This window comes from Rhinolophus hipposideros (assembly GCF_964194185.1).
Source record: "Rhinolophus hipposideros genome assembly, chromosome: 23".
Lineage (NCBI taxonomy): Eukaryota > Metazoa > Chordata > Mammalia > Chiroptera > Rhinolophidae > Rhinolophus > Rhinolophus hipposideros.
In genome coordinates this window covers 9,738,691-9,752,383 of record NC_138069.1, presented here as the reverse complement: position 1 = coordinate 9,752,383, position 13,693 = coordinate 9,738,691, and the positions used below count along the sequence as shown (strand labels likewise).

General features: G+C 36.3%; 1 protein-coding gene across 2 annotated transcripts in view; it reads right to left on the bottom strand.

Annotated features, from left to right (window-relative positions):
* The window catches only part of RAD50 (RAD50 double strand break repair protein), a 91,154-nt gene that overhangs the window by 32,657 nt on the left and 44,804 nt on the right, over positions 1-13,693 (bottom strand). For both annotated transcript variants that reach the window (XM_081034907.1, XM_081034908.1), the window contains exons 14-19: positions 12,042-12,231; positions 11,545-11,671; positions 10,798-10,991; positions 9,050-9,160; positions 8,519-8,611; positions 8,331-8,444 (exon numbers count right to left, since the gene is read on the bottom strand). In XM_081034907.1, coding sequence (XP_080891033.1) covers positions 8,331-8,444; positions 8,519-8,611; positions 9,050-9,160; positions 10,798-10,991; positions 11,545-11,671; positions 12,042-12,231 — 829 coding nt within the window. The remainder of the gene's footprint in view (positions 1-8,330; positions 8,445-8,518; positions 8,612-9,049; positions 9,161-10,797; positions 10,992-11,544; positions 11,672-12,041; positions 12,232-13,693) is intronic.

The following is a 13,693-nucleotide window of genomic DNA, read 5'->3' as shown; positions in this document are numbered from 1 at the left end:
TTGGGTGCATAAATGTTTACAAGAGATATAACCTCTTGTTGGATCCCTTTATCATTATGCAATGTCTTTGTCTATTGTTATAGTCTTTGTTCTATTTTGTCTGATATAAGCATTGCTACTCCAGCTTTTCATTTTCATTTGTATGAAATACTCTTTTCCATCCCTTTACTATCAGCCTGTGTTTTTCAATCTGAAGTAAGTCTTTCGTAAGCAGCATAGGTACAAGTCTTATTTTATATCCATTAAGCCACCCTATGTCTTTTGTTTGGAGCATTTAATCCATTTACATTCAAAATAATTATTGATAGGTATATAGTTGACTTTTTTTCTTCTGATTGTTTTTGTAGTTCTTCTCTATTCTTTATTCTCGTTCTCTTGTGTGTTGATGACTTTCTATAGTGTTGTGTTTGGCTTCTTTTCTCTTTATTTCTGATATATCTCTTGTAATTTTTGGTTTATGGTTACGATGTGCATCATATAAACAAACTATGTTTATAGCAGTCTCTTTTAAGTTGATGGTTGCTTAAGTTCAAACACATACTAAAGTCACAATTTTTACTCACGCCCTCCATGTTTGTTTTTGTCATTTTTTGCTCCTTTTGTGTGTGTATATGTATCCCTTAATTTATTGTTGTAATTACACATGACCTTCCTACTTTTGCCTTTTAACCTTTGTACCAGATTTATAGTTGGTTGATCTACTGCTTTTACTGTGTTTGCCTTTGTCAGTGAGAATTTTTTCCTTTCTTATATTTTCTAATTCATATATTTTATCTTTTCTTCTTAAAGAAGTCCCTCTAACATTTTTTGTAATACTGGTTTAGTGGTGATGAATTCTTTCATCTTTTTTTTTGTTTGGGAAGTTCTTTCTCTCTCCTTTGGTTCTAAATGATAGCTGGCTGTGTAGAGCAACCTTGGTTGTAGGTCCTTCCTTTTCATTACTTTGACAATTTTATCCCAATCCCTTCAGACCTACAAAGTGTCTGTTTAGAATCAGCTGACAGTCTTATGGGAGCTCCCTTGTAGGTAATTGCGTTTCTCTTGCTATTTTAAAAGGCAAAGATTCTCTTTGTCTTTAACCTTTCATATTTTAATTATGATATGTCTTGGTGTGGGCCTCTTTGGGTTTGTTTGGGACTCTCTGCACTTCCTAGACTTGTATGCTTATTTTCTTCTCCAGGTTAGGGAAATTGTCAGTCATTATTTCTTCAATGTTTTCTATCCCTTGCTCTCTCTTCTCCTTCCAGTACCCCTATCATGTGAATAGTACACGTGATGTTGTCCAGAGGTCCCTTAAACTATTCTAATTTTTAAAATTCTTTTTGCTGTTCTAATTGGGTGTTTTGTGCTACCTTCTCTACCAGATCACTGATTTGATCCTCTGCTTTATTTGATCTGTGGTTGATTCCCTCTAATGTATTCTTCATTTCATTTATTGTGTTATTCATTTCTGACAATTCTTTTTTGTTTTCTATCTCTTTGTTCAATTTCTCACTGAGTTAATCTATTCTTCCCCTAAGTTCATTGAGCATCCTTACAACCAGTGTTTTGAACTCTGTATCTGGTAACTTGCTTGTCTCCATTTCATTTAGTTCTTTTTCTGGAGTTTTGTTTTGTTCTTTCATCTGAGACATGTTTGTCTTCCTCATTTTGGCTGACTCCCTGTGTTTGTTTCAATGTATTAGGTAGATCTGCTATATCTCCCAGTTTTGGTAGGGTGGCCCTATGTAGCAGGTGTCCTGTGCGGCCCAGTGGGGCACAATCTCCCTGGTCACTTGAGTAGGGTACTCCAGGGGGTGTCCCTTGTGTGGGTTGTGTGTGCCCTCCTGTTATAGTTGAGCTTTGACTGCTCTTGGCATGTCAGTGGGTGAAACTGACTCTCAAGCTGACTGATTGTCACAACAATGGACGAGCTGTTGTGTGAGCGCTGACCCCATGGAGCAGGATTCACTGCAGCAGACCTCTGGTGCCTGCCAGTCAGTTCTTTGGGTATGTCATGTGTTTGGTGGTGCTCTGGTGTGGTCTGAAGCTGGTCACTAGGTGTGTTGGTTCTAGAACCTCTTGGGAGAGGCTCCAGTGCAGGCCAAGGTCAGTCGCTGCATGTGCCTGGCCTGGAGGCCCCTGGTTGGAGCCATTAAAGTGATCTTCAGTTGGCTGCCACCTGTGGAGGGTTTGGAGGCACCTGGGAGAGAGAATGTTGCAAACCGAGGTCAGCTGTCACTAATGCCGGGCTTGGGTCCACTTAGCAAGAGGTACAGGACATTCTGAGGACAGCTGTTGCTTATCTAAAGTTTGTGGACCTTTGAGAGATTTCAGGAAAGTCTGCAGCATGATTCAAGGCAGTCTGCTTGTGTGGAAAAGTCACTGAAAGAGGTTCGGGTGGGCTGCAGGAATTGGGTGGGGTGAGATCTCAGGGAATCACCAGGGTGGGGTGAATGGTATTAGCCATGTTAATGGAGAGCTCACATTGGGCACCTGCCTGTGGCTGCTGGCTGGGTGGTGGTGGCAGTGGTGGGGTTCAATAAAGGAACAGTAGTACTCTGTGCCTAGAGTGAGCTGCCCTGACTCCTGTCCCTCCAGCCCTTGTCCTGAAGCTAGTCAATAATTCTTCCGTGTAGGTCCCTGGTACTGTTGGAACTACTGCGCCTTTGCTGAATCTCAGAGTGAGTTTATGAGCGAATTAAGTCTGCCTGGACCCTTTAAGACCTGCATCGCTTAATTCTCTAGCAGCCAGTTGTCTTTCTCAGACACAATCCCCACTGGTTTTCACAGCCAGATGTTATGGGGACTTCTCTTCCTGGCACTGGTGCTCCAGGATGGCGGGCCCAGTGTGGGGTTGGGGAGCCCACTGTGAGGTTGGGACCTGTCACTCCTCAGGAGATACCTCTGCAGCTGAGATATCCCTCCCGATTCTAATCACTACACTGTTGATGTGGGACTGCCGTTCTGAGTTTCTGCACCTCTTGCTAGTCTCAATGTTAGTTCTTCTTTATACCTTTAGTTATAGGAATTCTGTTCATCTAGTCTTCAGGAGGTTCTCAATGATGGTTGTGTTGTAATTTGATGTGGTCATGGGAGTAGGCAACCAGTGTTTACCCTATGCCACCATCTTGATTGGCAGTCATCATGAAAGAACTCTAAAGGGACATCACATTTTTGGGTGCAATTGAGTTTTGGCATGAAATAGTGTTCCTGGTGTGTTTACCTGCATAGTCACCAAAAAGGTAGGCATTTCTTTTAAGTTAGCATCTATTGCTCTTACTTTCATATTGAAAGACAGTACATAGCATATTAAAGATCACAGGCTTCGAAGTCAGGTACCCCTAGGCTCAAATCTCAGGGTTATGACTTTCAAACTGGATGACTTTGGACAAACTAAATTCTCTGAGCCTCAATTTAAGTGTAACATGGTGATAATATACCAAATACCAAATATCATATACCAAATACCACCTATCATATAGAAGACTGAGTTAATGTGTGTAAAGTAATCAGCACAGTGCCTAGCTCAGTAATTGCTAGTGAAAGACTTTTGGGTCAAGTCTGTCCTTATACTTTAAGAAGTGAGAATTCCAGTTACCAGGTCGTACAATTAAGTTCACGGATTCATCCTAGAAAAAGTGCTATATACCTCATTGCTGAATATCACTACAGTCTCCTTCGAAGTACTCCCCTTGGGAAGCTACACACCCATGCCAGCGCCTAGTCCACCCTTCAAAGCAATTTTGGAACTCTTTTTCTGGAATGGCTATCAGAGCTGTCATCATATTGCCCTTGATGTCCTGAATGTCATCCAAATGTCTTCCTTTCAATATTTCCTTTATCTTCTGGTAAAGAAAGGTCACTGGGAGCCAGATCAGGTGAGTAGGGAGGGTGTTCCAATACGGTGATTTGTTTACTGGCTAAAAACTCCCTAACAGACAGTGTTATATGAGCTGGTGCATTATCGTGATGCATGAACCATGAATTGTTGGCAAAAAGTTCAGGTCATCTAACTTTTTCACGCAACCTTTCCAGCATTTCCAAATAGTAAACTTGGTTAACTGTTTATCCAGATGGTACAAATTCATAATGAATAATCCCTCTGATATCAAAAAAGGAATTATCCCTCTGATATTGTTGCAGTAAGTTCATGAACTTAATTGTCAGACCTTGTATATTCTATAAATTATCAGAAAAAGGCAGGAAAACCAGCTGCAGTTATAGTACACCAGTTTTTCTATATAGTATGTTTTCCTATTATACTAGCATTTGACAATGTAGGTTCAAGTTCTACCTCTGTTACTATTTTTTTTTTTTACTTTGGGTAATAAATTAGGTCATCTCCAGTTCTCTTCATCTGAAAAATGAGGGAGGCAGATTATTAAACTTCCAAAAATTTTTTCTGTGGACTAAATTTGGTAGGGTGTCATCATGTACATAAGCTATTGCTAGGCTCCTCAACTCTTAAATAGTAATCCCTATCATCCAGCTCAGATGACAGTTAATGCATGTAGCTGGCCACCTAAAGGAAACATAAAAATTAGCTGTATTCTAGGTACTTATGATGGAGCAATACACTGAATAGACCACAGTCCAATATCCACCAAAAGTCTGGTTGGGAAAAATGCCTTTTATAGAGGATTGTCTAAAAGCTATGCAGCACTCTAGCTCAGTTATTAATAGTTATGGATACACATCAAAACCCTTTAAAGTATTAATGCCTCTGCCCATGCCTCAGAGATTCTGATTTTCTGGTCTGGAATAGAGACATAAATGTGTATTTTTAATAATCCAGGTGATTTTTTAAAAAAATTGAGATGTAATTCATATACAATAAAATTCAACACTTTACAGTATACAATTCAGTGGTTTTAGTATATTCATAAGGTTGTGCAGCCATCACCACTAATTCCAGAACATTTTATCACCCCCAAAAGAAACACCATACCCATTAGCAGTCACTCTCTAATCTCTTCTCTTCCTTCTCTCCAGTTCCTGGCAACACTAATCTGCTTTCTGATTTGCCTATTCTGTACATTTCATATAATCATACACTATGTGGTCTTTTGTGATTGGCTTCTTTCACTTAGCACAATATTTTCAAGGTTTGTCCATGTTATAGTGTATATCAATATTTTCTTTTTATGGCTGGATAAATTTTATGGGTCAGTTTGACTGGGCCATAGGATGCCTAGACATTTGGGCAAACATTCTGAGTGTCTTTGAGGGTGTTTCTGGGTAAGTTTAACATTTGAACTTAGGACTGAATAAAGCAGTTTGCCCTCCCTAATGTGGGTGGGCCTCATCTAAACAATTGAAAACCTGACTGTTATGTCTCTGAATGTTAGGTCTCAGAGACCTTGACTTACAGACAGAGCTATGTCTGCAAGCAAACAACAAAATGTCTGTTGGCCTGCCCCTACAGACAGAGCCAAATCTGCAATAACAGAAAACGCCACAAAACAGCTACTGGCTTGCAGGCAGTCAGCATTTTCTGTTCAAACAATGCTACCCTGTCAGCACAGCCCCTATATAACCCTCTTCACCTCCTCAGGGCTGCAAGTCTCCTTTAGGCATGCAGCCCAGATTATAGCGGTCTTTGCTCAGTCTGATACACTTTTCTGTCTTACAATAAAAACTTTCTTAACTTGCCTGACCATGCGTGTTCTTTTACCAGCAGACCTATCACTGACTATAATAAAAAAGCTGAGTAAGAGGTAACTCTTGCCTGACTGTGTGAACTGGGACAGTGGTCTTTGCCTGCCTTTGGACTCAAATTGAAACCTCAGCTGTTCTTTGGCCTACTGGCTCTCCTGGTTCTCAGGCCTTCAGATTCAGACAGGAACTATAACATCAGCTGTCTCCTCCTGAGTCTTCAGCTTTCCAACGACAGATCTTAGGACTTCTCAGCCTTCACAATCATGTGAGCCAATTCCTTATTTATATATATATATGTGTGTGTATACACACACACACATTCATTCATTCACCAATGTCCTGTTGTTTGTTTTATCTTGAAAACCCTAATACATATGATATACCACACTTTGTTTATCCATTCATTAGTTGATAACCATTTGGGTTATCATTATTTTGACTATTATGAATAATGTTGCTATGAACATTCTTATATGAGTTTTTATGAGAACGTGTGTTTTACATTTTCTTGGTTAAGTTCTTAGAAGCGGGAAAAAACAGATATTTGTGATGAGTGCCCCTATCTAACCTTTGCTCTCTAAATATTCTAACATTTATTTTAGACTTCAGTTACACCACCCTCTATGGAACCTCATCAACGGATGATAAAGATCCTAAAACACACTTTAAAAAAATAGCCCCATGAAGTTGTTGAAGACATAGTTTTTATTAATCTATAGTGTCTTCTTTCTGTGACTGCCTATGAAGACATTTTTCTCTGCTCTCAGTACAGGGAACTGGTTTCCTTTTAGCTTTGAGACAATGTGAACCTTAACTAATCGTAACTTCCTTTCTTCATATGACTACTAGAATCTTTAGCAAGCATATCAGATTTCACGGCCTACATTTTATATACAATAAGTTTTCACTCGTTGTCAATAGGTTCTGCAACTTTAAGTTAAATGATATATAACAAAACCAATTTTAGTATATAGGTTGGTTAAATGATATATCACTGGTTAAGTTCCTAGGTATGTCATCAACATTATAATGAAACACTGTTATTCAAGGATTTGTTGTACTTAACTGCTCTCCTTGTCTCATTTTCCCATTAATTTAAAATGTTATTTGGCGTTGCTCTATGTCTGTAACTTACTAAATGATTTCTGGAACAAAGTAGGTTACAGAAGTAAACTAATACAGTCAGAGCCTCTAAGTTTAGAACATCAACATGAAAAGGACCACAGATTGGTAAATCTTACTCATCTTAGTACACGTATATGGAGAGATATTACTGATTTATAGATAATGATTTTACATAGGGAACCCACATATAAGCTAGTGATAACTAAATATTTTGTTATATGTGCTTCATAAATTTATATATTCAGCATATATTAGACGGCAGAGATTTGATTTACCTTTGACTCATATCCATATATTTGAAATTCCTGGCACTACAGTCAGAGATCCTGTAAAAAGCTGATGTGGCTAATCTTCAGAGAATTTAACAACCACTTATAACCAAGTGATTAAAGCATTCAAATAGCAAATTTTGTTTAAAACAGCAGGAACAGAGAAATGGTATACAGTTGACACTTGAACAACACGGGTCTGAACCGCACACTTATATGCAGATTTTTCCCAGAGGGTAAAAATGCAGAGGGTCAACTGTATGCACTGATCTATACCATTTTATACAGGAGATTTGAACATCCTCAGATTCTGGTGGCTGTGTGGAGGAGGAGGGAGAGGGTTTCTGGACCAATCCTCCACAGATACTGAGGGTCAACTAAGTTTTGGGGGAGTCAAAAGTTATACACGAATTTTTGACTGTGTAGAGGGCATTGGCACCAACCCCTGCATTGTTCAAGGATCAACCGTAGTTTTTAAAGGTATATTAACTATCAAGCTAGCATAAGGCATGTTGAAGATAGTTTTTCAATATGATTTTAATTATATTATGGAAATCAATTTAATACGTAAAAATAAATGAGAGGAATCAACTAAAAGATGATTTAATATATATTTTACCTACAGACAACTTTTAAAAATGTATTATTATACCTCAATCCCTGTTTTGTGTAATTTATCCTATATAAAAATATGTAAGAAAAAATAGATATATGTAGGATATTTACTGCCACAGTTTGCAATAAGGAAAAAAGTAATCAAGTAAGTTATGATACATATAACTAAGTTATATGGTACATACAAGTAAGTTACATATAAGTAAGTTATGGAATATTTTATAATCATTAAAAAGAATATTATGAATCTGAATTGAGTTGATAGGTAAACTCAAATTGCAAGTGAAAAAAGCAAGGTGCAGAATATGAGTGGTATGAACTCAACTGTAAAAGTAAACATACCAACACACACACATATATTACCTATCTGCTGGTATATGAATAAGAAACTCTTTAATAACAAACAAAAAGCTGTAACAGTAATGACGTCTAGAAGTGAGACTGAAATTAGCAGAAAGGGAGGGAGACTTTTAATTGTAGGCTTTTATGTTTAAATTTTTACCAGTAGATCTTTTATTGAAAATAAAAATAAAATAAAAAAGAAGAAAAGAATATGTTATTAGAATTGATTTTATCTATTATTTGCATTTCTACTTAATGGACCTATTGAAAATGAAAGTACAAAATGAAGAATATTATTGGTCTAAGTGATACCAAAAGCCATGAACCAAAAAGACCTACCTTCTGTGTATCGATATCTTGCCTCATGATTCCCATTTCCTTATTTATCTTTTCTTTGTGTTGCTCACATTCACTTAGTTGAAGTATTACTTTATTAAGTTCAGTTTCTTTTTGCTACAAAGAAGAAAATTCTTTAAGCACAAGAAATAAAAATATAAACAAATAAATAGTTTTAAGTTCTTAATTACCTTCTTATAGTCGTCTTTCCCATCTTGAATGTAATTCTCAATGTTTTTCACATAAGCATGAATATTTTTAACCTTCTCTTTAATATCATTCATCTGTAGAAAAATATTTATTAAATATAGACTGGTTGAAGACCAGGGCATTTAAGATTTATTTCCAAGGAAATATATTTAAGTAACAAAAACTTAATTAGGATAGCACAGTAAAGCACTGGCTTGGAAGTTAGGAGCCTTGGGTTATAGTTTTCATCATCAGCAACTTTTATGATCTCAGACAATTCCCTTTATAACCTATGGGATTGGATTAAACAGTCTCAACTTCTATTTTAGGTTTAATCCTAAATTTAATCCTTATTTTAACTAAGTTTAATCCTTATTTTAACAAGAATTTTTAAGGTCAAGATTATATCACAAATCTAAGAGTACTGTATCTTATCATGTTTTTAATTTCATGTGAAATAATGGTGTCCAACATGGTGCTCTGAACATAATGTTAGTATATATATTTGGTAAGAAACATATAAATGATCTTACTTTATCCTGTGTTACTTTGTTGCTTGTATTTTTTTTGGAGATTAATTCTTCTTTTTCTTGCTGGAACTTTTCCAGTGTTGTTTCCAAAGGGCCTACCTGCTCTTTAGCATCCTAAAAATGTAAAAAACAAAGGCTTATATACATTCCATTATCTTATTTCGGATATCAAGATTTTACAGTCATAAAAGCACTTTCCTATGTGCCAGGGTTTAAAAATCAACTCATTTGCTTCTTCCAACAACCCTACAAGGAAGGTACCATTACTTTCATCCCACAGTTCAGATGAGCAAACAGGCATACAAATATCTGTCCAGTCACAATAGCCAGTAAATAAAAGAGCCAGGATTTAAATCCCATCCAGCTCCCCAATCTCTCCCTGAGCCATCACGCTATACTGCCTCAGCCACTGTCTCAATTCTTAATCTACACCATGTGCTCCCAATTATATGAGCATGTGGCTTCAGGTATAAGTTTTTATGAGTTTGCAGGGGCCCAGTCTGTGTGACCAAAGAACAAGGAAGCTCATTCACTCCATACCTCTCTTTTATAGGGGGGAATATGACTGTGAAGGACACTATTGTCCTTAAGCTTAGTTTGCTAAGACCAACTAGTATTTTATGGTAAGAAAAATGTACTAGTACACAATGATATTGATGTGTACACACCAAAGTTGGAAGGAAAGGGGCTTTTAAGTGACAAACTAGTTTACTAATCAGAAGTCTGCATTATTTAGCCTTGTAATATCTCTACAGCGTATTATATGATAGCCACTGTTCAAAACACTAATGCTCAAGCATTTTAAGAACCTGAAATATCTAATGAATCCACAAAGGTAGAAAAGAATATTTAGTATTACTTCAATGCAGGTGTATTTTATCGTTTTGGGAAGTGAATGGGGTAGTGCGAAGTCAAATGTATTAGATGTCAGAAGACCTAGTATCTGAAATTAACCCTGCTTCTTACTTAGCTGTGTGAACTTGAGCAAGTCACGCACGGGACATCTAAAAGTCTCAATTTTTTTTTCTGTAAAAGGGGATTTAGTCACATATCTCAACAGGGTTACTGAGACTTACTGTCAAAGTGTTTTATAAACACTAAAAAATTATACAAATGTAAGGTAGTATTATTTCATATCATACTCTAAGCCTCTGATACTTTGTAATCTAAAAATACTTAAGAACATTTATAGTAACTGTAGATTCAATAATATATTTAGTGCTTACTGAATGTATATAATTATGAAAACCTAGGTAAGATTGTTGTTTCTAAAACTGTTCAAAAATGTAATTGGATTAATCTAGATGAGGGATTCCAAACGGGTTCCATTCCATGTGGCAACTAAGTGCCTATTCACTGTTTTGGGAAGGATTCCAAGACTACATCTGGAATCAAACAGAAAAGGTGCTATGACTGAGAGGCAGTGTCTGACGTGTATATAGAATGTGTAAATAAGACAAAGCTCCCATACAAGCAAAAATCCTTATATAGAGTTAGCCACCACCTCCAATAACAGGGAGTTCACTGCTAAATTAACCAGGCAGCCAGTGCTTCTTTATTATGACCAAAATCCTTCTCCCAGAAATCTCTACCTGTTAGTACAAGCTCTGTCACCCAGGAGCCACACAAAGAACTATTATACCATTTTCATTTTATCCTTACAATAACTATAATTCTAATCACTACAATACTAAGGAGCATTTCATACATTTGAACTAATTTTAAAAACAAACATGTACGAATATTCTTACCTTTATCTCTCTGTGTAAGGACTGAACTTCAGTGGATAATTCCACAGACTGCTCCTCCAGTTGCTGACGACGTTGTAAATTAGTGGATATCTGAAGTTTCTCAGATTTGAGTTCATTTGTGACACTTTTTAGGTGCTGAATCTGTTCCTGCTGGTCCTGTATAAGCTTACGATTCAATTCAATCTTACTGGAAACTACAGAAAAATGTATTGACACAGTGATTAATGTGAGGGTACAGAAAACGCTATGAGCAGCATCCTTCCAGTTTTATAGGTCTATGGAATCCACAAAGGCTGGTTTCCATGGGTCCCACCCACTGCAACAAAAGTGCCACAAGAACTCCTGTAGCCCCCAAACCAGCTCCCTGTCCTCTCCTGGATGATGAGTATCAAATGAGCACAGGGCAGGTATGATTGAGAAAGAGAACAGCTCATTTGATACTCGTCATTCAAAATGTGTTGTGCAAAGTGAGGAAACTGAGAAATAGCGATGCGTCTGAGAAAAGAGTGTGCATACACTGTAGGCTGGAAGGAAGAAAGGCAAGTTCCATGTCTATATAACAGGTGTCTATATAACAGGTGTCTATATAACATCCATGTCTATATAACATCTAAATTCAAGATGTCTGCGATGAACTGGGCCTATGGAACAGGTGTAAAATTTTTTAGGTGTAAAATTTATGGTAACAAGCATATGCTGGAAGTGTTGATGTCTTTAATGGGAACATGAGGAAATAGACTGTATTACCTGTATCTAATTTGTGCTGTTTTTCTTGTTTTTCCTGGTTTACTTGTTGAACAGTTCTATCCAAGTCTAATCCTTGTAGTTTAGCTGCTTGTTGTGCAATTTTTCTTTCAACGTCTTTAAGTTCCATCTTAAGAATAAAACAGTTATTTCCTTTAAGAAACTTACTACATTATCATTATTCAAAAATCTTTAAAAATTAATTGCTATTATTTTTTAATCTAAATTTACAACTGCTTTCAGATCAATTTGAACAAAGTTTAACAGGATGAAAATGAAGTTAATTTTTAATAATTTCAATGATGTAAGCAAAAGCAAGCAGACTAAAAATGAAAACAAACAGGACTACTAATTTCTCATAATTTATGAATAATTTAGGATGGGGAACTCTAAACACAATCGGTGCCTGAATAGTGGCTACTGTTCTTAACACTCTCACACTTCACATTCAAACCACCATGAAACAAGTTTTATTCTACCTCAAACTATAATAAACTTACCTGGAACCTCTCCATAATTGTAACATCTGTCAGACACACTTTAGCACTTTCTTCTTCAGGCATTATTGTACCCAAGAGTGTTTCCTGTTCTTCTATGTCATTCTTTAGGCGCTGTATGTCTCTATTGACATTCTGCAGTTTGTTTCTTAATTCTGGTATTTCCTTCTCTTTCAAATCAATTATGCTTTGCCTAAATAGAAAACACAGTTAAAAATTAAGTTATGTATTGTTTTCTCAACAGACTGAGGTTATATATTTTTGGCAATAATATCACAAAAGCGATACTGTAACCTTCTCAGGGCATCATATCAATGGGTACATGATGTCAGTATGTCTTATTACTGGAGATGTTAAACTCACTCTCTTGGTTAAGATGGTGTCAACCAGATTTATCCATTATAAAGTTACTATTTTTCTTTTTGTAATTAACAAACATCTTAAGAGATATATCAATTGAAACTATGTAACTATCCTGTTTCTCCTCAAACTTTTGCCCACTGATTTTAGTATCCACTGGTACTTGTTGCTCATAACAATTATTACTATGTTGTTTGACAAACAGCTATATTCTACAAATTAACTGACAACACTCATCAAAAGTGTCAAGATGATGAAAAACAAAGACTGAAGAACTGTTACAGACTGCAGGAGCCTAATGAGAGATAATAACTAGATGCAGTGTGGGATTCTGGATTGGGTCCTGAAACAAAAAAAAGACATTTATGAACAGACTGCTGAAATTCAAATATGGTCTGTAGTTTAGTTAATAGCATTCTGCCAATGTTAATTTCTTGATAACTGTATTATAGTTACATAAATTGTGATCATCAGAAGTTAGGTGAAAGATTATGTGTGAATTCTCTGTACTGTTTTTGTAATTTTCTGTAAGTCTAAAATTTTTTTCAAAGTAAAAAGTAAAAAAAGTGATGGAAAGAAGGAAGGAAACCATACAGCCAAATGCTACAATGGGGTTTACGGTACAAAAACTATTAACTCAGTTTACTGCTGCTATTCTAGCTAATATGACAGGTACTATATATATGTTTGTTCTCATTATTTTATTAAACAACCCTTTTATGGTTAAGTAGAGAAATAATAAGAGTAGACAAAATTCACACTAAAAACATTTGTCTTAAATCTTGGCAGCCCAATAGGGCTAACTAGGGAGAATTTTTTCCACTTTGCCTTCTAAATTCAAGATGTCTGCGATGAACTGGGCCTATGGAACAGAGCTATTCCCTGATACTAGAACACAGTGCCTTCCCGGAAGCTTATCAAATCCCACCCAATCTTCAAAGCAGTCTAGTCCCTCTTCCTAGGACGTCTCCTCTCAGAACCAGCTTTTACTTGTCTCTTCCTTCTCTGAATATGTACACTCACTTCATTACCACCCAACTTAGCACTTGAGCATTGTCTTGCTCATACAGTTTCTTCTTTCCCTGGCTTAGTGTCCTTTAAAAATTTTTTTTCAATGATAGGTCACATAAAATATTAGTTTCAGGTGCACAACACAGTGATTAGACATTTACATAATTGACGAAGTTGCTGACACCTCTAAAACAATAAAACTTGTATTTTATCTTTTAAAAAGTATCAAATTTATTTCAGAAAAATTCCAAATTCTTAATTAAAGTTAAATTAGTATAATAAAT